Source organism: Lissotriton helveticus, chromosome 3_1 (assembly GCF_964261635.1).
Source record: "Lissotriton helveticus chromosome 3_1, aLisHel1.1, whole genome shotgun sequence".
Lineage (NCBI taxonomy): Eukaryota > Metazoa > Chordata > Amphibia > Caudata > Salamandridae > Lissotriton > Lissotriton helveticus.
In genome coordinates, this window is record NC_136061.1 from 1834429508 (window position 1) to 1834456960 (window position 27453).

Here is a 27453-nt window from a genome sequence, read left to right on the forward strand (position 1 = left end):
AGTATTTCATGGTAAATAACGATTTCTTAAGGGCCTGTGGCACTATTTTAAGTGCCACCTACATCTGGAATTACCGATTTGGTAAATATACCGAGTCGGTATTTTACCGAATCTGTACATTTACCGATTCGGTAAATTTACAGATTCTGTAAAATTCGGGCCCCCTACATCTCAAAAACCAATTACCGGTCGGTAATGGCCGAAATCTGCCGGTACCGACCGGTAATTGCCGACCTACATCTGGCCCCAAAAGTTTTAGGAAAATAATACGATGCATTTAAGTCCCTTTGCAAAGGTTCACTGGTCACTTTTTATTTTATAAATCCTGTATTCATATATCCCTGGCACTAATGAGGACTGTGTTTTACTTTGAGAACTTGTAAAGATATTAATATGCTATTAAAAGTTGATATATTGACTTCCCTGAAGCTGTTCATGACTATGAGCACCATGTTGGCAATTTAGATTTCGTTCAAGAACATTTATAATGATTGCACTCCCAGTAGCTTGCTAACTGAAAGTACATAGTCGTGTGAAGGCCCTTTATAATTTGTCTCACCCCACCTTTCTGTCCTGATAATTAACCTATCCAATATTTGACATGTGGAGTCAAAACAGCAACCTGATTTAAGATGGCAGATGGAACAGGAAACTATATGGCTTGCCCCTTAATCTAAATGAACGTTTTAACTTGTATTTGAATATCGGGTAGATCCCCCTCACCTAATATTAAAACTCGATCAGCTGGCCAAGCAAAAAAATCAGGACCAGCCCAGCAGAAAGGAAGGGAACAAGCAAAAAGGAAGCGCCCTGGGCCCCAAACTTCTGTAGGGGGCAAGAAAGCTAAATCGGACGTTAACTCTGTCCCCACCAAGGACCTAGTAGTAAGGCCACCAACTAGCCCAATGCAACCCCGATTGGCGGATTAAAACAGACATGGAAACCATCAGGACGTTATAGGGGAGGAACTGCATCGGGACTTGGGCCCTTCTTTTTGGAAAAAATTGGAGGGCACTATCAAGAGGGTATGTCACCCATTACATGAGCGTTTGGAATCAATTGAAAATAGATTGGTATGTCTTGAACTTTCATTGGCAGCAGCACAGAAGCAGGCAGCAGCAAGGCACAGTGCGAACAGGGCAAAATCACCAGTAGTCATAGGTCCAATTGGTCCCAGTAGTGGTGTCGGGACAGTGATGGCCAGTAGGCCTACTTTGACAACTGATAAGGTGCCTACTGCTAACGTACAAGCTTCCGTTTCGATAGGGGTGGGAAATTTAGCACAGGCTAATGGGGTTCCCCAATCTACTCTGGCCCCGGTAACTGCACCCTTGGTTCACAATCAATCAGGAGCTGGAGGGACATCTTTGAGCAAAGGGAGAAACCAGGGAGGTGGCACCAAGAGGGATGCCAGGCAGCAACATTTAACTGCTTTACCCAGTGCTCGTAGCGAGGCTCCCTTGCCTTACATTGATCTTCCTCCCCAATCAGCCCCATTTGTGGTAGTTTTGGTAGGGGTCCCATCACTTGTCCAGGGAAAAAGAGAATCATCATCAGATCTCAAGCACAAGTGTATTTTTTGGCTCAATAAGCATCGCCCATTACCAATATATATGCGAGCTGAAATTATGGGGGTTAGGAGAGTAAATTGGATAGGTAGGGGATGTAAGACGGTGTAAGGAGACTGTATCATCATTCATTTCAGAGACCAGAGATGCGTTAATTTCATTTGCAACTGGCCTCAAAACGATCAGCCAGATGGGATACAAGTGCTACCTTTAGCCTACTTTTATGACCCCCCAATTTCGGTCTCCTTTGAGAGGGACATGTTTTCAAATGGGATGGTACCAAACGACTGCCCATTGGGGAACATAAGGTTATTCAACAGATTCCAGGCCCTATCGGGGCTGGGGGACTGCGAATGACATTGCGAACTCCAATGTACCACTCCATGTAGTAGAGAGAGAGGCTCAATGGTGGAGGCAGAAATTGAGATTGGGCAAGATATCACCCAGAGTAGAGGGAAAGTAGGGAAGGACAAGGTGGGTCAATGTAACATGTGTGATGGTAACACCGAGGTGCCCAGGGTAGATGGGTTATTGAAAAGACAGAATCACGTATATCAAGATTTAGGGGGTCTCCCTCAAAGGAGCGAACTGCCTGTACCTTCCGACGGACTTTCATGTCAGACATCCCTGGTATCATGGAATGTGGCGGGCTTGGGGTCAAGACTAAAATCGCAGCGATGGGTAGAATTCATTGACCGCTTTGACATTTGTTTGTTCCAAGAGGCTGGGGGCGGTGGAACCAATGTTTAGAGTGGGTTATTTGAATTACTTTGTTCCAGCTGTTAAAAAAGGTCCGGGGCGACCTATGGGGGGACTAGTGATATGGGTAAGGCAATCTATGAAATGTAATACACAGTTGCTCCCAGTTGCAAATAATGATATTCTTGGCGTTAGGTTTAGATTTTATGCTAACTTAGAAATTGATATCTATAATGTTTATGCTAGGGGCCTTCCAGGTGGCAAGAAATCTGATGTAGTATCTGAGCTGGATATACTAGTTCAAGCTACCCCTCCTAACACCCTGGCAATGATTGGTGGGGATTTTAATACTACTTTCGAACCCCTCGGGTTGGATGATGCGCACTTAACAGAGGATGAGGACGCTAGCTGGGGAGTTCCTCAGCTTCGTACTAAACCCATAAGGAAGTGGACCGAGGCCGCAATTCAGTTAAAATGCCTCTGTTTGGGAAACCAGCTGAGGGCGGCCAACGGGCGCACATTGTCAGACAAAATGGGAAAGATAACGTTTGACAACGGTGTTAGGGCAAGCAATATTGACTATTTATTGGTCCCCCTTGGCCTGTGGTCTACCCTTCAGGATATGGAGGTGGTGACCCGTATTGAAAGTGACCACACCCCCTTGACTGCATTATTTAACCTAGGTTTGCAGGAAGGGGTTGATGCGCATAGGGGTTTCTCACCTCGAACTCTAGTTTTGGCAAATGACGAGCACCACCTTAAGTGGTGTCAAGTTGTTGATCAACAGGAAATTATCTGCAAAATTGAGGGAGATTTGGAAGGAGCACTAGGGGCTCTGGAGGAAGCTACCCGGATGGGGTTCCCCTTTTATCTACTCTTAGAAGCTCATAATGGTTTTTTTACCAAACTTAAAACCTATTTCTGTAAACCGAGCGCAGGCAAAAGAAGAAGCTTGACAAAGGAAGTGGAGAGCTGGTACGATGGTTCGTGCCGCCAAGCTAGGGGAGAGTTGGGACAAGCCCTAAAAACTAAAGACATGGGCACAATAAGGTTGGCCGTGCGAATTATAGGCTCAAACAATACAAAGCCAAAAGGGACTGGGAAGAGGCCAAGTGGCAGGATCTCAAGGTGGCATGTAGTGCAAAGAACCCCAAACTTTTTTGGGAAATTTTTAAATGGGACAGAGGAGGGAATCGTGAGAGCCCCCAAAACAATGTTGACCAAAATGCCTGGATTGCTTTTTTTAAGCCCCAATACGCTAGTCGGGCGACGGGGAACAATGTGGGAGCATCTGATCATACATTCTATAAGGAGGCTGTCTTCACTGTGGGTGATGTGGAAAGGGCACTTGACCTTGTCACAGAGGGATGGGCTACCGGCATGGATTGTGTCCCCGCAGATTTATTTTTAAGTAATAGAAGACGATGGCGGACCTATATTTTACATGTGGCGAATGCCTTAGCCCAAGGGATGGAAGTCCCTAAATCATGGAAAGGAGCTGAAATAGTGCCGGTCTACAAAAAAGGGGATAAGTCACTTGCAAGTAACTACAGGCCAATTAGTCTGATTGACTGTATGCAAAAAATCATGGGGTGGTTGGTCTTGGGCCGAATCCAGAACTGGATGGATAATGATAATATATTAAGTCACCTCCAGGCTGGTTTTCGCCCAAAAACAAGTACCATAGACCAGGTTTTACGCTTCATTATTTTATATTGGAGCACCGTGGTCTTGGGAAATGGCTCCCTGTACGCAGTCTTTGTAGATTTAAGGGCGGCTTTTGACTTGGTCCCACGCCACACATTGTTGGAAGTCCTAGCGGAGCAGGGGATGGCCCCAGAATTGCTGAGTTTGGTCGTCCGTCTGCATGAGGGTACGTTTGCTAGGGTTCGGTGGGGTTGCCGGGGAGAGGTTACAGAGCCATTCCCGGTGGAGCGGGGAGTGAGGCAAGGCTGCGTTATGGCACCAACCTTGTTCTCGCTCTTTGTGAACGGGGTGGAGGATTACCTCTCCCTGGTCCCGACCGATGCCCCTGCAATGTCTGGTGAGCGGGTCCCGATCCTCATGTTTGCGGACGACACCCTCATCATTTCCAAAACACCTAGTGGGCTGCAGAATGCGCTAAAGCGTTTTGAAGATTTCTGCCTCGATAGGGGCCTTGAAATAAATACTAACAAAACAAAATGTATGGTTCTTGCTGACCGCAAGACGCAGGGGTCTGCCAGACCATTCAGGGGGAAGATTTATATGAATGGGTCCCCGTTGGAGCGGGTGGATGCATTCACCTACCTGGGGGTTGCCCTCCAAAGTAATCTGGGATCGTCAAGTCAATTGGACATTGCAGTGCTTAAACATCGACAGCAGGCAGGCATCCTTTTGAACAAATTTTCCTCATCTCTGACAAAGCCCATTAGTCCCTTAATGGAAGTCTATGGGCTGAAAGTGCTAAGTTCGGCCCATTACGGAGCCGAACTTTGGGGATTCGAGGATTTAAGAAAGTTGACGCTTGCAGAAAATGAATTTTTGCGCAAAGCGACCAGTGTTCCCATAAGTACCCCGCTAATTCCACTAATGTGGGATCTAGGAAAAAAGGCGGTGCAAGATCAAGCATTCTTAAGGCCATTATTGTATTGGCGCCGCCTGTGGACTACGGAAGAACTACAGCATTACGCTTTGGGTCTGAGGGAGATAATGATTAAGGACTCTTGCCATAAAATTCATTGGCTGAGGACCATCCGGTCTCTACTCCTTAAATTGGGTATGAGGGAGTTATGGGATGACACGGAAAATGCCTTATTTCCCTCTAAAAAAAAATTCAAAGAAAAGTATTGGGAGATGGTGATTACAGACATGAGGGTAAAGGGATTCTCCTCGCAATTGACAGAACGGTTCTTGGAAATTAAGGATCGACCAAAGCTGGAACTATACTGGGATATTATTGGGAAACAGTTGGACCGTAAGCTCTATTTCCAACTGAGAGTAGGTTCCCTCCCAGTAAAGTCTTTTACAGCTAAATGGGCTGGGGAAAACGGTAATGACAGATGCCCTAAGTGTGGGGAGGAGCAAGAGTCATTAAGCCATTTCCTATTTTTCTGCCCTTTGTATACTGCCCCTAGATCGCGGTGGATCAAGCCTGTATGCAAACTATTAGGTATGCAAAGACACAGGGAGGCTTTAAGAATTTTATGTACAGATCCGACACCCCTAATTGCTCTGGCTGTGGCTAATTTTTTTTAATGGGCTTGGGTAATCCGAAGAAAATATATAACAGTAGGCATGTGACTTCTAAGCTGTCTATATCCATAAATATTGGGGGCTATTGATTGATTGATATGAGATTTTTGTTTAATACTCCTCTGGTCCCAAATGTACCTTATTAGAATGTTTTTAGGATTCTTGAATTAATGTAAAATGATATTCAGCATTAGTCTACTGTAGTTTAATATCTTTTTAATATTTATTGTATATGTATATGTTTTAAATGAATTTTTTTAATCAAAACTGTGTTTTTATGTATACTTTTATGATCTAAATCGTCGAATAAAGTCTATAAATTGAAAAAAATTGTATATCAATATTTGCATTATCCACAGGGTCTGCTACACCACATGCATTTTCACCTTTCTCTATTTATGATTTTTTCCACCATTGTTACTATTGTATTACTGTCAATAGTTGCTTTCGTAGGACTTAATAATATTTGGAAACACAAATTAGTAAAGTAGGATTTATTTTTATACACAGACCTTTATAGCATTTATTGCATATGCCACTGCTGCTTTTGAATTACTTTTTCAAATGTTTATGGATGTTCTCTATGTGGAACACAGTCATTCTGTCAAATCCAGTTCCATCTGAAATATTGAGTTGCTCTGCTATTCTAAACTTGATGCTAATGAGATTCGATCTTTGCCTAGACAGTCTCCAGATGTATTAAAATGCCAAAATAGTGGAATAATGCTTTCACTGAATGTACCGATTATGCAACCCAATTAACTTCTTTTTACTGTATAGGTATAACCCTGTCACATTACTTGGTTGCCGATTGCTGTCAAATTCTACTAGCCTTAGATAGGGGCTAAACAAATATTATTATGCAAAAACTACTTATGAGAGTTAGCAACCCTCTATTAAACGCTGAAAAGAAAGACACAATTCAATACGTTGCCTATTGAGCTCTTAATTATAAAATTCTGAGGACTGCTACTGGACCTCACGCATATTAATGCATCTTTCAGTTCTCTGATGTTATGTGTATATCCTTCTTTAATTCGCAAGAATTACAGCTATCAAAGACACATTTCTTTTATCACAGAATTTCATATTGTTTTGTAACTAATAATTTTCTCTCTTATCACCTAAAGACTGTGTCTATGAAGTCTGCAACTGGTCTCCCTGGTATGACACTTCTCAACCTCAACAAGATGAAGAAAGTGGAGAATTTGAAACATTTGACAACATTAGAGGACAAGGATATACTATTTGTTCAACTCCGCTGGACATTAATTGCAGAGCAGAACTTTTTCCATTGGCTTCGATAGACGAGCTCAACCAAATTGTGCAGTGCGACAAATCATTCGGATTGACTTGTTACAACGATCAACAGTCCTCTTCACCATGGTGCTTCAATTATGAGATCCAAGTCCTGTGCTGTCAGTTTGTGCCTTGCAATGCCATATCAAGTTCTACAGAGACGCCAGGAGGAAATGATTGTGTGTGTTCTGCCAATGGCAAAATCTTCTCTCCTGGTAAGTGCATTACACAGTTGGGGTTATGTTGATTTGCTTATGCTTTCTTATCCTTTAGATTAGATTAGATGCAGGAGCATGTAGATGGCAAAATACCAATTTATCCATGTATGTTGCATTGGCAAACCAAATGAAATAGTACATGGCCTTCCGGAATATGTCACCCAGTGTGTGGAGGTCTTGTCTTGTCAGTGTGCTTTGCACAAGTTTTTTGAGTGTCAAAGGCAGCCATGGACTTTGTGAGAGAGGAAGTTCAGGGGAATATGAAGAATAACAGCCCAGGATCTAAGTTTACACCAGTTTCAACATTTTGTAGACAAGGTCTGGATATCCGAAGGATCTAGCTTGAGACAGTGAGGTAACAGAGCCACTAGGGGGGTTGGGTCTGTCAGATCTTGTTTGGGTTTTGTTTAAAGTAAATTGGCACCTGGATAATACCAATGATATGCAATCTAGGCCTGGGCCACAAGAAAGTACGTTTGAAAATCTAGGACTGCACACCCACTCCAGTCATATGGAAGGATAAGAGTATTCCAGGTGATCCGGAGCCTACGACCTGCCCAGATCCGTTTCAGATGGAGACTAAGCAAGGTTGCAAAAAAGTAGTTTGTCAATGGAAAGGGTATATTTAAAACCAAATGCAAAAAACAGGGGAGGATGACCATTTTAACAATGGCAATACAACCCCCATTAAAAGAGGACAAGTTGGCCGAGGGATGACAAACAAATCACAAAATGTCCTCCTCTTACATTGAGGTGAGGAGTGGTCCAGGTTTAAAATTAAGGCCATGGTGTATGTGGTGTTTTTGGCTGTGGTGGACCAGAGGGTCCATTGCACTAGTGAACAACATGGGCAAAAGAGGACAAACCTACCTGGTGTCTCTGAATATGGCAAAGGGCTCAGAAAGGGAGCAATTGTCCCATATGCGGACTAATGGGTCTGAAAACAGGAGAGATAAAAGAGAAAGAAACATAGCAGGAATACCAAGTCTCTGCAACGTGGCATGGGGTCATTCTAAAGATTGGAAAGCTTTCTTTGCATCGAGAAGGATGAACACAGCAGGTATTTCTGGGAAGTTCCTATTCAGAATGGGGAATATAGTATACAAGTTTAGTGAGGTAGACCAATTAAACACATCTGGTTTGGATGAGGGAGATAATCAGTTCAAACAGCAATGATAATCTGGTGGCCACTGATTTGGCTAGAATCTTATTGTCAAAATTAAACAAGAAAAGTGGCCTATTGAAGGTGAAATATTTAGGGTCTTTGCCAGTTTCAAGCAATAAAGTGACCAATGCTTCTCACGTAGAGGGTGGAAGGAACTCATTGTCTTGTGCTTCGGCATAAACATTCAGTAGGTGAGTGATGAGAATAGCCTTGTATGACTTATGAAAGGCACCAATGAGGCCATTAAGGCCAGGGGCCTTGGAGCCATAACGGCAGTGGGTTTCTTGAGCAATTTCTTCAGTAGTGAAGGGTTCACTCAAAAATTGGGATTGCCCCAAGGTAAGATAGACCATGGCTATTTCCTCTATGCAGGTCATATAAAACGTTTTATCAAGGTCCAAGCGTGAAGTGTAAAAAGCCTTATAATATGATACTAATTTGTGGAAGATATCTTCGATGGCAGTAGCCTGGGTGCCATCATTCAGATGGAGTTCAGTAATGCAATCAGGACCCCGATTGCAAGCTAATGTATGACCTCAGCGTTCGACAAGCTAATGTATGACCTCAACGTTCGACCTGGCAAGCTAGTGGATGACCTCAGCGTTCGACCTCACCATATTTGCCGAGGTAAGAGATTTACCTAATGGCAAGGTTGTGGAATTCTGTAAGAAGCACTGACCCTCGCTGTAGGAAGAGGAACTAAAACGGGGAATGTTATCCTTGTTGATTTCAACAAGTTTGGCCTCTATCCGTGCCAGACTATTGCAGATGTCCTATAGCCTGTCTGCGTGTTTTGAAATGCATATCCCAAGTAAGTATAGATGCCTTAAAGGCATCACATAAGATGGGTGACACTAACGGAACCCAAGTTTATCCCCAAATATTCAAGGATGAGGTGGTGAAGTTCTGAATAAAAAAACACATCCAACAGATCAGTAGTAGGGAAGGACCAACATCGCTCCCAGCCTACACCATAGGGGAGGTTTAGAAATGGTTTAAATGGGGCATGGTCAGACAGTGTACATGATAATATATGTACGCCCTAGAGCCACGGGCAAGCATTCTGGGATATAAACCAGTAGTCTAGCCACATCCATAATACTTGAGGGCGAGAATAGAAGGTGTATCATGGTGTATTTGAGTGCTGGAGATGCCAGGAATCCTTAAGGGTATGTGTATCAATAATATCCTGGAGAAGAAGCAACACACTTATTTTCCCACCTGACCATGCACTGGCGGTGTCTAATAAGGAGTCAACAACTAGATTCAGGTCCCCACCCAACACTATAATGTCTGTGTTAAATCGACTAAGGTGGGCCAACAGCTCCTGAAAGAAAGAGCGGTTGTTCACATCTGTAAAGATCATAAATCTCTGGATGACGAGTAGAGCAACTTCCTGTGCTGCAAAGTGGAAATACAGGTTGCATGAGTGCACATTTGGCATGAAGTATGTTGATGGAGTAGGTGTTATGAATGATGAGTGTCACGAGCATCAGTAGAAGAGGGGAAAAGGATGAAGAGGACTGGACAGTATTAAGGGCTTATGAATCATGAGTGAGAGCAGTTTATCAATGTGTGTGACAGTCAGGTGCAGTGATTGCAGAGAGAAAGGGCGTTGTTTTGGAAATTACTATTTGGTGCACTCTGGATTATCTGCTGATAATGAAATTGAATGTAAAGGAAATAAATTAGTGTTTCTGGAACACAGAGGGACAGATTTATAGAATTATTTCACGAGGGGCACGGGGTGGAGATTTCATCTATGAAGAGGAAAGAAGGGGCTGATGTCTGAGGACAGGACATAAGATGCCTCTCAGAGTTCAAGAAGTTATGTTGTAATTCGTATCAACAAAACTGGCAACTAGAACAGCAGTGGTACAAATATTTCTCCACAGTGTTTTACGAGCTCCTCGAAAATAATATTCCAAGAGATTTATATTCTAAGTTGTGACATCAACCTTTTGTATAAAAGGAAAGGCTAGAAACTTTATACTATTAACAATGATACCATGTTTTCTATTCTCTGCATTGAAAATTAGCAAAAGATCAAAGTGGAAAGAAAAATAAAAGACAACAAAAGTTAATTATGTATATAAAGAACAAAAAACAGAAGGATGGTGTTTTTTCATCGACCAGAAACAAGCTACTGTACACAAGGATAGACCATGAACACCATGATAAACATATAGTTATGCTTTACACGACACAACAAATTAAAACATCTTCAGAAGTCATCCTTATCTTCAATTCTTTTATTTCTGTTTTACCCTTCCCTCTTTGGTTCATTGTCGCTCCATAACACACACTTCTCATTGCAAAGTGCAATGCTCCCATTCTAGATTTCTCCTCCATCCAACATTACGGTATTGTTCTACACTTTAACAATATGCTTATGTTCAGAAAACCTAACATTTTCTTATTATGTCTCACTCCCAGTTTTCACGCGGAGCTATATCCTATACCTTAAATTGCTACTCACACCTCAAGATTTCTCTGCATATTTGTGCTCTTACAACTACCAGCCAGACAAGACGATTATGTTTGGAAAAGGATTACTCTCTTAAGAGAGGGTGTACTATTTAGATGCTTTGTAGGAACGTGTCGGGGCTGCCCGTGTGATAGCATGAAGACACCCCCACCAGTTCCACCTGTTTTAACAGGATTTAACAATACCAGTGATTCATGTTTAAGATTTGGGGCTGCTTGTGCTCAAAATATCACAGTCAGAAGCACCACAGGAAGGACGCGGGCATTAAAAATAGGTATTCATCTTTTTCTACCACAAAGGTGTGTACCACATGTTCCCTCTGTGACTGCTAGCCGATTCCACTCCTATCTACATTCATGGCAGTGCACGCCACTCTAGTCAGCTGCTACATGGTGAAGGCATCAAATTGCCTTAAAAAGTCTCAAGGTGTCCTTGTTCCTAAGAGAGGATAAGTACCCAAATTACAATCTATAAGTTTGCTTTGATCGGTAAACACTTTTGAGCTGAGGTTGCTGCTAGACTGCCACTGCACTGTGTGATTCTAAGTACCATTGCTTTCACATGCCAACAGCAGCCGCTGGCTAACAACAAAAGTATACAGTCTCTATCTGTAAGGAACCCTGTCACTGATAGTAGGGTAACTCCTCTACCAGGCATGCACTCACCAAACTGCCCACCACCTGCTGTTTACCTGTAAAACTGACAACACACTGAAATTGTGTTCAAGACAAGGTACAAGATATTGACTTTGGATACTCAGCAGACCTGAACACCTATCTCTACAAGAGGACCACATCATTGGGCCTGTATAAAAGACTCTAAGGGACTCATTTACAATCTCTTGGTTAAGGGCAGTGCAGCAAGCCTTCCTGCTGCAATGTGGTGCTTCAAAAGAAAATGGCAGGAATGCTCCATAATCAACACATTCCTGTCCTTTTTCCCTGCGCTGGTGCACAATGGGCTGCCACGTGCCATCGCAGACACCCTTGCGCCACGGTGCAAGGGTGTCTGCGTTGTTCGGGTGATAATTTTTGTGTAGAAACGGGCAACTTCCTGCGCAAAAACAATCACAAGAGGTGTTTTCTGCTTTCTATGTGTACTACAAAATGCAGCACACATAGAAAAGGAAAAATGAGGAGAAATAAAGGCATTTCTCCTTGTTTTGCTTCCCTTATGCCTTGCCTGGGGAGGAGTATGAGTCTGAAGCATTCCCAGGTTTACCATATCTTGTAAATCCAGGAATGCATCAGGTTTCATGAGTATTGTGTGGGAAGAACCACAGCAACACCTATGGTACGCACCATTCACGCAGAGTACTGAGTGAAAGGGGACCATATTTACAAAGCCATGAAAAGCCTCACAGAGGGGATTTGTAAATATAGGCCAGCACACTGTGCCACTGGAGCTTCAAAAAGTGATGCTCTGGTGGCATAAAGACCTCATGAATGAGACCTGAAGATTTTTTTGCAAACCATGCACAAGATATTCTGAAATCAAGTGCCAGTCTACGATTATGGGAGGTCTTGATGCTGCTGTTGATTTGCTTATATAGTTGGAGATTAAAGATCTTTACAAAAGGGATTCACAAACCTCCTGATTCATTCATATCCTTGAGGAGAGACATATTTTGCAACATCTTCCAAATGGCCGTGAATGCATGGATCTCAATCTTCTAGGTATTTTCAGACCACCATCTTCTCAATATCTATACACACAAGGGAAGTGGGTTTTCTCATTTGATCCGCACATCTACTGACACTCTAAGTCCATAGAAAAATTGTCTAAGTATCACGTGGTAAGAGGTGCTCATAAATGGTGTTTTACATCCACCCACTGGGGTGTCAATCAATCTGTGGATCTAGAAGATCCAGACCTAATATTATATACACTACACCCGAGCACACCCAATCATTATTTCTATGATCCAATCAAAGCATGTAGCACATGTTAGAAGATTACATGGAGAATTTTTTTCATCATAATACAATTTTCAAAAATGTCCTTGGACCAATTTCCTGAGAATCAATTCCAAAAAGTACACTAGTCACACTTCCCAATCAGGTCTTGTATAATTTATTTCAAAGACATAAATGTAGAGACAGCAGCAGCCAAAGCTCGTTTCGCCCGCCGGGCTTATTCAAGGTTCAAAATTAGAGTTTCATATCAAAGATTGTGGTTTTAACTGCCACATTGGATTCGATATACTGATAATAGATTTTCTATAAGTATTCACTTTTTCCATGATGGAGCAGCAGTGTTCATTCAATGTCAATGAGTAAAATCGAATCCACGAAATTGGAGAGAGTGAACGTGCCCGAGACAACGCCTATTACACCACAGGCTTCCGGATGTATCAAGGTCCGAAGGGCCCGTTGTGCACTATTTTTGGATTGTATGATACTCTGCACAGCCTCGACCATAATTATTTGACTTTACTCATCGACATTGAATGCACACAGCTACTCCATCATGGGAAAGTGAATACTTATAGAAAATCTATCATCAGTATATTGAATCCAATGTGGCAGTTAAAACCACAATCCTTGATATGAAACTCTAGTTTTGAGCCTTGAAAAAGCCCTGCGGGCGAAGCGCGCATAGGCTGCTGCTGTCTCTACATTTATGTCTTTGAAATAAAATATACAAGACCTGATTGGGAAGTGTGACTAGAGTACTTTTTGGAGTTTATTCTCAGGAAAGTGGACCAAGGACTTTTTTGAAAATTGTATTATGATGAAAGAAATTCTCGAGGTAATCTTCTAACATGTGTTACATGCTTTGATTGGATCATAGAAATAATGATTGGGTGTGCTCAGGTTTAGTGTATATAATCTTCTCAATATCTCTCCTTTATAGGAAACAGTGTTGCAATTCCTGCCATGCATTTTATATTAATTGAAACAATTTGTTAAAATAACTTCTTGTGGCAATCTAGAAGTTAAAGGAAAATATTTAAATGTTTTGTTTTATATTAAATTACATTTTTGTTTAACACTTATTAAATACATTTTTGGTGGCTTTAGTTTAATTCTAGTGATAAATGAATCCTATATTTCATTAAATTTAAATAATGTAAATCAAACTAAAATAATGAAATTGTATTAAATTAATCGTTACCCTAACTTGATATTAATGAAAAGTGTATTCTAACCCGAACTAGATTTATTTTCATTTGAAATAAATCGACATATTGTATCATATTCATTTTAAATGTAACTTGGAATAGAATTTAGATTATTGCAAGCCTGATACAAAAAACTAACTACGCTTATTTACGTTTTAATGCTAAAGCTATCTGTAATTATTAATAAGTTATTTTGTATGAAATATAATTAAACAAATAGATAACACTATTCTAAAAACAACCATAACCATTAATTTATTTTCATCTGATTCTCTTTCAGTTAATTTCTGTAATATACTCCCCAAGCAACCTATTTTTTTTTTTAAGTTACTTGTTTCCACACATGCTGGGAATAATAGCTGCTAATTATACACTCCTGCAGTTTGGGCCTTTATTGTAGGTAAGAGAACATAACCAGAGAGGTAATTAACAACTTCTGTTGACCACGGGTAAAGGCGATGAGGCTATTAGTACCCCCTCACCATGAATAAGAAGTTGCTATCCTGCACTGGACTATCCCCCCCCACCCTTTATTTGCTGAAGGGAGTGCCCACAAAAACACCAAAAAGTGGAAAAAACTTTAAATTAGGAGGTGCATCGTGGAGCAGTGGGCAGCTTCCTAGTGCTCATGCTAGATTGAGGCCATGGGTATTTAACTGTAATCACTTAAAATCAAAAAAACATAATTAGAGTATTTCTTTATGTTAAGAAGTATTCTCCTAGTGCTGGAATTTCTTCAACTTAGAAAGGATAGTGCAAACGTTTCTTTACCCCATGCAGGAGCAACGTTGCATGTTTTTAATTGGTTGAAATTGATGGGAACAAGATAGATGGAAGTGCAAAAATGAAATATCTGCTGCCCTGCTTAAGTCCCGGTAAGGGAAGAAATGCATTGGCTGGGTCTGCCAAAAAAGATTAGAAATTTGCTTGGAATAAAGGATGGTTGAAAACATTCCAGTGCCTGAATAATAATTCTTAACACAAATAAAGACTCCAATTATAATTTTTGGGGCTTAAGTGATTAGAGCTATAAAAACATGTACATGTAAATGCATCAGGTGATAGTGTGTTGCACTCCCACTAACAGAATTTCACAGTTGATATTAGCAATTACCCTTTAGTACATTATGTGTCATTATGTAGCACAGTTGCATATTTATTTATGTTGTGTGTTTCTAGCTAGACAGGTTTCCGTTCCTTCATAGTTCACTCCCCTGTCTAAAACGATAAAATTGGCAACATTTTGTTAAGAAGTGCTAAAAAAATACAAAGGGACATTTAGAATTCTATTATTAAGAACTTCCCTTTCAAGTTGTCAGCCATGTTCAGCTCTTGATGTATGTACTTTTTGTTTAAATTCATTTTAGGTGATGTAGTTTACAAAACAATTGGAAGCGACGGTTGCGTTCTTTATGCAATTTGCAGCAGTATGTGCACAATCAGAACCTACCAGGGAGAGTGTGTTACAACCACCACAGTGCCCAAAACCAGCACTCGGATGACATTACAATCAACACGTGGGAGTATTACTGTAACTAGCACATACACAACATCATCCTCAACAACCACTCGTAGCACAATCAAGCAGCGTGATCCTACAGAGGTAAGTTGAACTTCTGATTTTTGGATTAGTACAGCTGGCCTTGTTGAATGATAAGTATTTTACAGAAGGGTTAAGTGAGTAACAGGCCATTGGAAATCAACTCATTATTTTCACTTCTGAGAGGCAAGAGGAGCTGCTATAAAAAAGACATCTTTAGCAATCTCCTTTGGAGTATAGTAGAGAGAGATTCAATGCTGTCACTTGAAATTGCAGAAATGGCAGCATTGAAGAAATTGAGTTGATAAGACTGACCTTGTTTTTTTTAACACAGATGAATGCCGAGAACAATGGCAAATAGCAAATGGAAAGCCTCATATTCAGGATTCGTTTTCCTTTTCCTGGGGTTGGGCTTTTGTTTAATCCTATGCCAGTTGATGACAACTTGCCCAGTATTAAAAATAGAACTGGATTGCCCTAACGTGCATATTTGCTTGCTTCCAGAATTGGCTCCTCCTGCGAACTCAACTTCCAGCCCTTTTCCTCTACCTGTCCTCCTTTCCTCTAACCTTACAAATAGTGCTTTCTGGAAGAAGCATGCTGCCCTTCACACTCCTATCAATATGTCTATGGCAATCTACAAAAAGAAAACATAATTATGCTTCATAACTGCTCAAGGGAACGTTTGATTAGTCATTGGGAGGTTTATATGCCAGCATGGACCTGACTCAGTATAATATGTTGCCCTTGAGGACCTACATATGACTACAGATGAGGGGAAATTAACTTATTTTGGGTGACCTCTTACCACTTTTGACATGATAACCCATTTTAATTTGTTCGGCCGTTTTGTTGTGGGGGGAAGTTCGGTTCTTTCCTGACCAGTGAATTAGGACCATTTTACCTAAGCAACGTCAGCAGGTAGTTACACCCTCCCCTTTCTTTAGTAGTGTCAGTATTGTGTATGGTCTTCTTGAGGGATCCACCTATGTTATGTTAACTGGGATTTGTAGAGCGCATAATCACTGGCAGGTCTCTTAGCGCTTCGAGAGAGTGCCCAAAACCCACCAGGAGTCACAAATAAAAACACTTGGAGGGGCTTTATGCTGTGTCCAGAGCCACCCTAAACAGAAGAGTCTTGCGTCGTTTCCTGCAGGGAGGTTTCTTGCGTAGAATCTCGGGCAGCCAATTCCAGATTTGAGGAATTAAAACAGACAATGCTTTGCCGCCTTTAGATGTAGTTTTGAACCATGGATAGGCCAAAAGGCCTGCCTCGGATGACCAAAGTGTACGTCCTGGCACATAGTTCCCTAAGCGCTCATTGATATATACTGGGGCCTGGCCATGAACTGCTTTATAAGCGATGAAGAGACTTTTGAACTTTGCTCTGTGTTTATTGGTGAACCAGTGCAGCTGCTGCAGCAGGAGGGTAGCGTGAGCCCATCTGGGAAGCCTGTAGATCAGCCTAGCTGCATCGTTCATGGTCACCTGCAGCTTACTGATAAGTTTTTCAGGGAGACCAACAAATAAGACCATAATCCAGTCTAGACACAATCATTGCCGACATGCCCATCTGTAGTGTGGCAGGTGAGAGGAGAGGGGTGAGTCTCCGCAGCTGTCTCATTAAGCCCACACAGGTTTCGACCACACCAGAGACTTGGTTTGCCGTGGAGATATTGGCATCGATCTTGATGCCTAAGCTTTTTACAACCGGAACTGGCGTTGGGGTGGTGTCAAGCTCTTGTGGCCAGAAAAGGTAATTCCAGGGATTGTTTTTTGGGAAAATGACAAGGACCTCTGATTTATCGGGTTTCATTTTTGGAGCATCACCTGTCATCCAGTTGACCATGTGTCTAAGTATGTTTTGCACACAGGCGTGGGCTTGAGGGGAGTTATGAATCTGGAGGATTAATTGTATGCCGTCTGCATAGTTAAATACTTGGCAGTCCATGCAGACCAATGCCCCCACAAGTGGCTGGAGGTAGATGTTGAAGAGGAGAGGGGACAGTGATGAGCCCTGGGGAACACCACAGGTGAGTGCGCCAATGTTCTAAACCTCCTCGCCCAGTTGGACCCTTTGGGACCGACCTGACAGGAAGGACTCGATCCAATGTTGTGCCAACCCACAGATGCCCAAATCGGAGATCTCGGCCAGAAGCTGTGCGTGATTGACCTTGTTAATCACCGCTGACAGATCTAATAGGACCAGGGCGCTCGGCCTTCTGTTGTCAGCCATAAGCCTAAGTTCGTCCAGCACTGACAACATCTCCAGTTCTGTGCTGTAGTGGGCCTTAAAACCTGCCTGTCGCACTTGGAATAGCTGTTGTTTTTCAATAAACAGCGAAAGGGTTTTAAGAACATGTTGTTCCACTACTTTCGCCAGGAAGAGGAGATGGGAAATGGCTTACAGTTCTTAGCATTAGCTACATCTGTCACAGTTTTTTTCAGTAGGGAGATGACCCTGGCTTCCTTCAAGCTGGCGGCCATACATCCTGTCTCCAGAGAGCTATTAAGTAGATCAAGGATCTCCCTCTATCCCAGGAAGGGCCATTCGAAATACCCTTGGAGGACAGGGGTCCATTAGTGAGCCTGATTTGACACGGTTCATCAGAAGTGACAGGGAGGCTAAGTCTAAATTAGGGAGAGAGGTGAGTAGCTTGCCTGGGATGCGGAGGGCTGGATCCCGTTCCAAGGGGCACTGGTTAGTTGGTGTGTTGTCAATATCTGCTAAAATGACCCTGACTTTATGACGGAAGAAGGCCTGAAACTTGTTACAGTCTACTGGTTTGGGTGTGGATGTCTGCTCTGATTTCTGGCTGAGTTCTTTCAAAATTCTGAAAGTTTCTTTCTGTTTATTTGCGGCGTCCGTAATTCTTGCCTCATAGTATTCAGCCTTCCTGGTCATGATGGCTTTTTAATGTGTGGCTAGCATGGTTTTGTTGCTTGGGAGGGCAGCTGGGTTGTAAGATTGCACCATAGCCTCTCAGATAGGCAGACGGTTTGCTTCCTTCCCCTCAGGTCCTCATTGAACTAGGGGGCCCTTTCGCCCTTGTTCCTAATTCTTTCCCTCCGGCCAGGTGCCACCTGATCCATGGCCTCTCTCAAGATGCCGGAAAGGGCCTCATTCTCCTGGTCGAGGTTGCTTTTCATGTAATTTTTAGGTGGGATACTAAGCAAAGTACCCACTAGTTTGCCTGCCTTGATATTATTCCAGCCTCGTACCACTCTCCACTCCGGGGGTGGTTGTACCAGTTGGCTGGCCAGCGGAACCCAGCAGCTGATTAGTAAATGGTCTGACCAGGCACAAGGGCTAATGTCTATAAGGCTGGCCAGTGGCTGAGTGGTCCAAATGAGGTCAAGGATGTGTCCCTTGACGTGGGTTGGGGAGTCAACCAGCTGATGGAGCCGCATCGAGCTCATGGCTTCCTCAAACTGACAAGCAAGCAGCTCTCTTGTGCTTTGTCCCAGTGGTAGTTAAAGTCACCCACCATCAGGAGTCGTTAGTACTGTGACCATAGATCACTCACAATTTCCGTGTATAGCTCATTGAGCCTGGGGGTTATTCGTGGGGGGCGATACGCCACCAGGAGTGTCAAGCAGGAAGTTTCAGAGCGTGATTTTACACCCAAAATGTCTACACTTTCAAGACTCTCAGCCGCTATCTTATCAATAGCTAGCCGTTTATTGTAAAATATAGCTACTACCCCTCTAGTCTTTTCTTGTCTGTTGTGCCATAGGACATCGAAATCCCCGGAAAGGGCCACGCCAACATCCAGGAAAGAGTTGTCCTCAAGCCACGTTTCTGTCACCACCAGGATGTTCATGATAGTATCCTAGAGGAGCGAGAAGATTTTGAGGCTGTGCTTCTGCAGTGAGCAAGTATTTCGAACTGCTACCTCAAGTCCTAGCGGGTTACCACCAAACTCTGTATTTTTGTGGGGAGGTGGTTGTGGGACTGTGCACCCTCCACCCCCTTTGTTTCTCAATAAGTTCTCTGGCCTCATTATATCTTCTACCCTTTTGTCCGTAAGTCTTCCCCTGAGTAGGTCAGCACATGGCATGGGGTACTGGCCCCGGGACCCCCGTCGGGCGCACATTTGGCTGCGCGTCCGCTCCAGTGTGGCAGTGTGGCAGTTATAGCGTTCCCTTCCACCCACCATCCAATCAGCCCTGCTGTGCAGCAGCTGATCTCCCCCTTAAGCACTAGACCGCGTTTGCAAAGTGGAAGTGCCAGTGCCGCGGACCTGGGAGGGTGGGATCAGGCAGGAGAAGGCAGTGATGTGGTCTAGGCTGAGTGAAATAAAAGTGCTACAGGCAGAACAAAAAATTCAATTTAACAGTTTAAAACAGGATACAAACTCGTTTTTAAAAGCCTTTGACTTTACCGCACGTTGAGAAATCACCTAGTGAGGTTTGGCACGTCTCTCTCTCTCGCTGCGTGTCCCCTGAAGAATTAATTATTCTCCATGCTATGTAACTCCTCCTTGTATTTGACTATTTATTCTACAAATTCCATCTTTTGCATGCAGGTGTCCAAAGATGGATAGCATCCAGCTATCCTAAGTTGAATGTTGACAGAATGGAGGTCCTAGTCAATTGGAAGGATTTTGCCTTTTTTACATCTACATTTTGGTCAGCAGTGGTCAGATCAATTCCCACTAACTTCCAGAAAGTTAAGAACCTGACCTTTACAATAAACGAAGATTTATCAGATACAGTGGGTGCTTTCCTCTTGCTTTCTGTAACTTACCTTGCAAAATTCTTCCTTTCATCCTACCTCAGTCTCATGCTGTGGCCATTGGAACCTGTGTCCTGTCAAGCTTTGGAAATGTCTGAGGGCTCTTCATCAAGGCAGATAACTAAAATGCAACAGATTCAAATTCTGTTGGATTGTTCAGTAAATTGTATAGATGTAACTGCATTCCTTAGGTATGGCAGTCTCAGCATTGGTTTCTTGTGAAACAGTGCACTGACATTGACATGGGCTCTTCGGCTATTGAGTTCAGAAGTCAATATCTATTGGTTCAGTTGTGGTTGGAGGGTCTTTAGGGTGCTAGGCCACAAAATGTGGAAAAAGTGCTGCAACTGTTATGTTGATGACTGTTTGAGGTCTAAAAACTCACAATATGTTGTAGCCCCTCATGTGCTTTTCTTCATATGCTCTGATGATCAATTAAAGAATCCTTGCACCATGTTGCCTAGAAGTGTACCCATGTTATATAAGGAACCAAGGGCCAGATGTAAAACCTTATGCAGTTTGCGACTCACAAATTGCTTCACCTTGCTACTCGCAAAATGCAAAGTACAACAGTTTAACAGACACTACTTGCGATTTCCCAATGGGGTCGCAAATTGCACGCCTAATCAATATTCATGACTCAAGTTCTTTCCAAAAATTATTTTTCCGCCATGTGTCAGTTAAGGACTGGTCAAATTTGTTTTGTTAAAAATGAATCTCAGTAAGTTTGTATAAGTTATTTGTGTAAACACAACTGATGTCTATATATGTTTGCACTAAGTGTTTTCACAAATTTTGTGTTGCCCTTCATGTTGTCAAGTTCAAAATGCAACAGACGTTTAACTGAAATAAGATAAAGAAAAGTGAAATAAAATACAGGGGCCAATGAATGATGGGCATTGGTTATTTTACTCTTAAAAATATAAAGAAATGTGGCAGCTGGATAACTTGTTAGTATCTACAATTGAAGTGGTCTAATATAGCTTGCTCAAAAGACCCAAGCCTCAATTTAGTAACATGTTTTTTTAGATGCAGCCTATTTTCCTTAAAAGAAAACTGGATGCATTTAAAAAAGACAAATGAAACTTTTCAAGTTTCATTTTTTAAAGGCAGGCGTTGGTCCCTAAGACCATTGCCTGCTCTTAAAAAATATTTTCGCAACCATTCACAAAGGGGAAGAGGTCCTCTGGGGACCCCTTACGGTTTGTGAATGGTATACCACCTACTTGAAGTAGATGGCAAATGCTGTCGCAAAACAAGGGTACAAACGATTCTGACTCGTTATTAGGAAGACCCACCCTTGGCACGCTCCTTCCTAATAGCGAGTCGCAAATTGTATTTTGCGAGTCCGTTACTCCCAAGATAGCTTTGGTACATACCACCGGTTTTTGCATTCGCAAACGGGTTGAATACCCTCTTGCGACTGCAAAAAAGGGTTCTACATCTGCCCCAAATATATAAATAATAGATTAGGGTGCGCTACATACCCATCAGTCCAAATTCTAGCTTTTTGTCAGTCTCCACAGTAATATATCTACACAAAAAGCAAAGGTAACAGTTCATAAGCAGAGCCCAATGACTCTGTAGACTCTCCAGGAGATATGGATTGCAGCATCACCAATGCATACGAAACGTCCAAACAGCATCGGATGAGGGGGACATGAGAGCACATTGCTATATTATCCATTAGAATATTTTAGTATTAATTTAAGCAGATCAGTAGAAACAGGTTGAAATTGCAAGGTCAGCCTTTTGTTACTGAAACCTTTTCTGAGCGATTCACTTACATAAACAAGATTTAGTCAATATTTGATCTCAAATCCACTACAAAGTATTGCTATATTTATTCTCAACGACACAGTAGTCACCCTACGCCGATAAAGCTTTCTGTAAAGTTTGAATGAAACCTTAAAGCAAACATGACAGGACATATCGATTTTCTAGAGATTTTAAAGCCGAGGCCATTTTCATGTCTGGTTTAAAAGTGATACGTTGTTCCAGGCATCCTGTGTGACTCTGGCAAGATAAGTATAAATAGTGCCTGATCTACAGCCGTTAAGCATTAGATCCAATGTAACCTTGTAATCTACCATAAAAAATGATTTTAAATGGGGGTTGGAAAGACCATATGAACCATCCCTCACACCTATCCAAAGGCCATCTCCTGATTATGTGCTGACTTGTCGTGTGGTAATCATGGCACTAAGGGTGTGCTGTGCAGAAAATGGACCACCGCTTAGTAATTGTTTATGTAGGTGAAACTCAGCGTGAGTCCCCATGCCCTGGAGCTGCTTGCCACCATCCAAGCCCCTACATAGGAATATCCCTTTGACCAGCATCCCTACAATCAGCCCATCCCACGGAAAGGATACAGTGTTAAGTTTAGCAGCATGCCACTTGAAGAGAGTGGTGGGCCTGTGTGATTTTAAAGAGGTTTGTCTGTGAATGCAAGGTGAGGTGTATATCTGAGAGATATGTGCTTGAGACAAGGTTGAGACTAACAGACCAGAGTGTTTGTGAGTGCAGGGTAGGAGATGTTTAGTATGAGGGTAGGGTGAGAGGTGTTCGTAATTGAGGGTTGACCTGTGAACAGGGAGTTCAGGGTGAGAAAACTTTGTGTGAGTCAAGGGTGAGTGGTGTGCCTGCGTAAGTGCAGGTGTCTATTCAATTTGTGTATGAGTGAATGGTGAGTGTTATGCCTCTGTGAACTCATGGTATGCCTCTGAGTGGTGTTTCTGTGTATAGGGTGAGTGGTGAATGTCCGTGTGCAAGTTGAGAGATCTGTATTTGTGAGAGTGTGAATGAATGGTGAGTGGTATATCTAAGGGAGTTCAGGGTGAGCAGTGTACCTATGTGAAACCAGAAGTCAGTGGTACGTATGTGTGAGCACAAGGGGAGCGGTGTTGTATTACTGTAGCATGATTAATGCCCGTATGAGTGCAGGATGAGGGGAGGTTCTATGTGAGAGCAGTGTGCGTCATGTCCAGGTGAGTAGTGGTACTGCATGCTTGGGGTGGAGAGGTATGCATGGTGAGTGGCATGTCTGTGTGAGTGCAGAGAGAGGGATTGGTCTGTATGAGTACAGGATGAGATGTGTCTCTGCGTGTGTGAAGGCCATAAGTTGTGTCTCTGTGAGTCCAGGGTGATTAGTGAGTCTATGAGTGCATGGTCAGTATTGTACTTGCATGAGAATAGGCTGAGAAGACTTCCTGCATAAGTTCAGGGTGTGGAGGATCACTGTGTTTTTGCAAGGGAGAAATGGCTGTATGAGTATAGAGTTATTTTTATTGTAAAAGTGCAGGGTGACTGGGGTGTCAGTGTGAGTGCAGGGTAAGTATTATGCCTGTGCAAGCACACTGTCTGTGAGCAATGCATCTGTGAATGCAGCGTAAGGTGAGAGATGTGTTTGTGTGAGCGCAGCCTTAGCAGTATGAATGTGTAGGTATAAGGAGAGAGGAGTCTACGTGAGAATACAGTGAGTGGTGCCTTTATGGGTGCAGGGTGGAGAGAGTTCTAATGTGAGTACGAGGAATCCAACACTTTCAAAATACAAGTCTGTCCCCACTTAGCAGTACTCCATTTCAGGACATTGCAATCAGGGACAATGTCGGTCGTATCAAAGGGGTTCAGCACATGAAACTTGTTTACTCAAAAACAAAGATTGGTCCCAAACAGCTATCTAAAAGAAAATCCATAGTAATATTGAACTGGGAGATTCTTTCGTTGCTTAGTAAGAGCGTTCTGTATGAAAATGAAGACTGACTATATGCCTTCCATCTATGCACTCCTGGATATGTCACTTAGTCATTGGCAGCAGCTGAAACATACATTTGCCATTACCAAAGGTATGTGTGGCAGCAAACCTACCAGCGAACATATGTCAATAGTTTAAAAATAAATCATATGGGAGCAGTGTTACAAGAGATTACATGTCTGAATCATTATGAGAGCGTGTGCTGCACCAGTCTCAAGATACTTTGTGCACCAACAGTTTCTCAAATATTAGCATATAAGCAGCCTCATGTAAGCTAGTGCATCAGCAGTCTTGCAATATCTCATTCATCAGCTGTCTCACAGAGAGCCTATGTCACCATCATCATGAGATCAGCCACAGAAGCAGCCTCAAGAGAGTTCCGTAGTGATTGTGTTTGTACAGTATCACCATTCCTCTTTTCAAAGAGTTCTTGGCATAAAGTGCTTTTGTAGTGAGACTTTTGTGCCAGTTCTCCAAGCATGATGTGTGCCAGTGTGAGTGTATGTTTCTCAGGGACATAATTATCAAGGTTTTGCATTGCGTTTCCACTAAAAAACATGGTGCATGCACAACAAAATCCCTAAAATGCGATTTATCAAGCCACATAGTGCCGCTTGCGTAGCCCTAAATGGCTTGATAAATCAAGAATAACACAGCTCAGCTCAAATCGCAGTGTTGCATTACTCTGTCCCGGAGAGTTATTCCATGGGGGTTACGTAGGTGTTCATATGCAACTCTCATGGATTTCAACTTATTCCCAGACTTACCATTACTGGTAGACCTGGGAAAGTGCCAAAATGCCTCAGGGAATTGTTTTTTGTACAACGGTACCCCTACCTGCAAAAAAGCAATTATGCATGCAACGCAGTCACCCTTGCATCATGGTGCACGGATGCCAGTGTTTGTTGTATACATCCCATTGTGCTACCAGAGCTGGGGAAAAGGCAGAACTGCCTTGTATTAATGATGGTGTAATCCTGCCCACTCCCTGTAGCGCAGCACAGCAAGGTGACTTGCGGCGCTGAGTTACTTTTTAATAAATAGGCCACTAAGTTTGTCTATGTCTATGCCAGGTCAGTATATCAAGTACCTATTCATTTAAAATGCCAGACCTATTGGTGTTGCCAGTGCCTGTTTATTTTTTGATAGATGAAGTAGCTGCTGCCATGTTCATACATTTGTCCAAGTATAACAGAGCTCATGACTGCTATTTTTTTTATTTTGGAAGGAGTTAGGAGATAGAAATTTGAAAAATGCACTCAGGGAAAAATGCACTCAGGGGCGTAGCAGAATAGTTTTCACAGAGATTTGTCTATAGCTTCCAGTCACATGCCAGCTCTTCCCTTCTCCCCAAAGAGCACCTTCCATCCCCAGACAATACCCTTGCCTGTGAGCTGAATTTCAAGACCTCCAGGGCTCGGCAGGACTTTTATTACACTTTCCGCTTTCCGCAGCTCCCGCAGTCAGTGCTTAATTTGAGCTGGTGGGTGCCAGTGGGGGCCACCAAAACTCATTTTTGGGGACCAGAACTTAATTTTCCTCATCAAACATTTGAAAGCTAGAAAGGGAAAACACACAAACGGGAAACATGTAGGAAGAAGAGAACGCTGAGATCACTGTCACAAAGGTAAAAAGAAGAAACCTGCAAGAGATAGATAAAGGGGAAGGCAGTGTCCGGTAATGGATGAAAGTGTCCTAAGGTGGATTCAGGTCTCCCAACCTTGGTATTCAGCATGCTGACATTTTATAGTGCTGGCCGGACTTCTGGTCAGCGCTTTGAGCCCTGGCTCTCATTATTTTAGAAACAAAGCACTGCCTGACTTTAATGACAGCATGCACAGGTAGGTTTCAAGAGAGAGATAACGAGAGAAACAGAGGGGGAATGTAGCGACCAGAGAGAGGGAAGGAGCGAGAATAGGTGGCTAGAATGAGAACGATTGCATAAGAAAATGAAGCGAGTGGTTCTGGCCCAAGCATTTTTGCCAGGTTTGTTTTTCATTCCCCAGTCTGGCGCTGAGTCTCCCATACCCACCACGTGATTCTGTGTCTTTCACAGCCCGTGCAATAGCATCAACTCAATTTACAATATAAGTTGTGCAAGCCCACACAGTCTCACATCCTTTTCCTGAATCGGGTTAATAAAGCAAGATAATCAACAGCTCAGCGAGTGATTTACGAGTCACTGAAGTGAAGCAACATGACTAAAGGTTTATTTCAGTCAGTCCTCAGCTAGCAATTCCTTTGTATTTTTCAGATTTTTTAGCTAAATATTTTGTGAGGGCAACATTAATTTGTGCCAGCTTTGTTACTCCCTTCCCATCTTGAGATTGCAAAAAAGATCATAACCATTTGTGCAGCCTGTTCCGTGATACTAATTGAGTGGATGCAAAACGAACACCCAAAGAGTTGACAAGATGACATTAACCAGGGTGACACTGCCATATTTATCCTTTTGGATTTCTCTTCTGCACTTTTTACAGTGGATTATGACATTTTGATTAACCATATATTGTACTTGGGTTTTTGACAAACAGACCTGCCATGGATTTTAGACAAGCAATGGCATAGGCAACAGGTCTTGCCTTTGAGACCTATTATCTTTGTCAAATGATGTCAGCCAGGCTGAACAGCATTCCTAGTGATGTGCAGCATGGCTAAATAAAAAAGACAATAAGTATATGAAGCAGCCGGCTACATCATTTTGTAGGCGCATGCACCACTCATGCATGTGTTTACAAATTGTTTCAGTTGCTTTTTTCCCTTTTTATTTGCTGATCCACGTTGATTCATGAAACACACAAAAGGTGATGGGAGGAAAGCTTGCAATTTGTCTAATCACTGGTAGGACCAATGCTTGCAATTTGTGTAACCACTGGCAATCGCTCGTAGTTGTATCCCAGACAATCTTTATTTGGCTCTGCCACCTCAGTTTGGACTCTCTCTGCCCCTCTTGGGAACAGCCCAGCACAAACCGCTGGTCCATGTCCTCCCTGAACCGGAACAAAAGCAACCCAGGACCCGTTTTGCCATAGATATGGGCTCATCAGCCAGGTACTGCTTGGTTCCAGTGACAGAGTGAGTAAGGGGCCCACATCTGGGCATAACCATGCACCTTAGGGCAGGACACGGAACACAACAGGTGATTGCAGAAATGCTTGCAGTTTGTTTAACCACTGGCAATCACTTGTGACAGCATTCCAACCCATCATTCATTTGCTCACCAATGCACCTCAGTTTGGATCCAGCCATATGCCAATCAGTCTTGATCCTGCTCCTCATGAGAACAGTCCAGACCAAACTACCAGGTCAGGTTCTCTCTGATCCAGAACACAGGCAACCCAGGAATTAATTTGCCTTAGTTATAGCCTTATCAACCAGGTGCACCTTGGTTCCAGTGGCAAAGTGAGCATGGCACCCAGGGCTCAGAATGCGTAGGCACATAAGGCAGTCTATGAAACACACAAAAGGTGATGGGAGGAACGCTTGCAATATGTCCACTGGCAATCGCTCAGGGTAGCATTCCAGCCCAGCTTTGTTTTGTTCAGAATGCAACCTCAGTTTGGACCCAGCCAGATGCAAAACAGTCTTAAACGTGCTCCTCATGAGAAAAGTCCAACCCAAGCTGC

At 42.8% G+C, this 27453-nt stretch overlaps 1 protein-coding gene across 2 annotated transcripts in view; it reads left to right on the top strand.

Moving 5' to 3' along the window:
- Window positions 1-27453, top strand: part of LOC144823879 (mucin-5B-like) — a 737446-nt gene that overhangs the window by 480946 nt on the left and 229047 nt on the right. For both annotated transcript variants that reach the window (XM_078682767.1, XM_078682768.1), the window contains 2 exons: window positions 6632-7015; window positions 15163-15398. In XM_078682767.1, the coding sequence (XP_078538893.1) occupies window positions 6632-7015; window positions 15163-15398 (620 nt within the window). The remainder of the gene's footprint in view (window positions 1-6631; window positions 7016-15162; window positions 15399-27453) is intronic.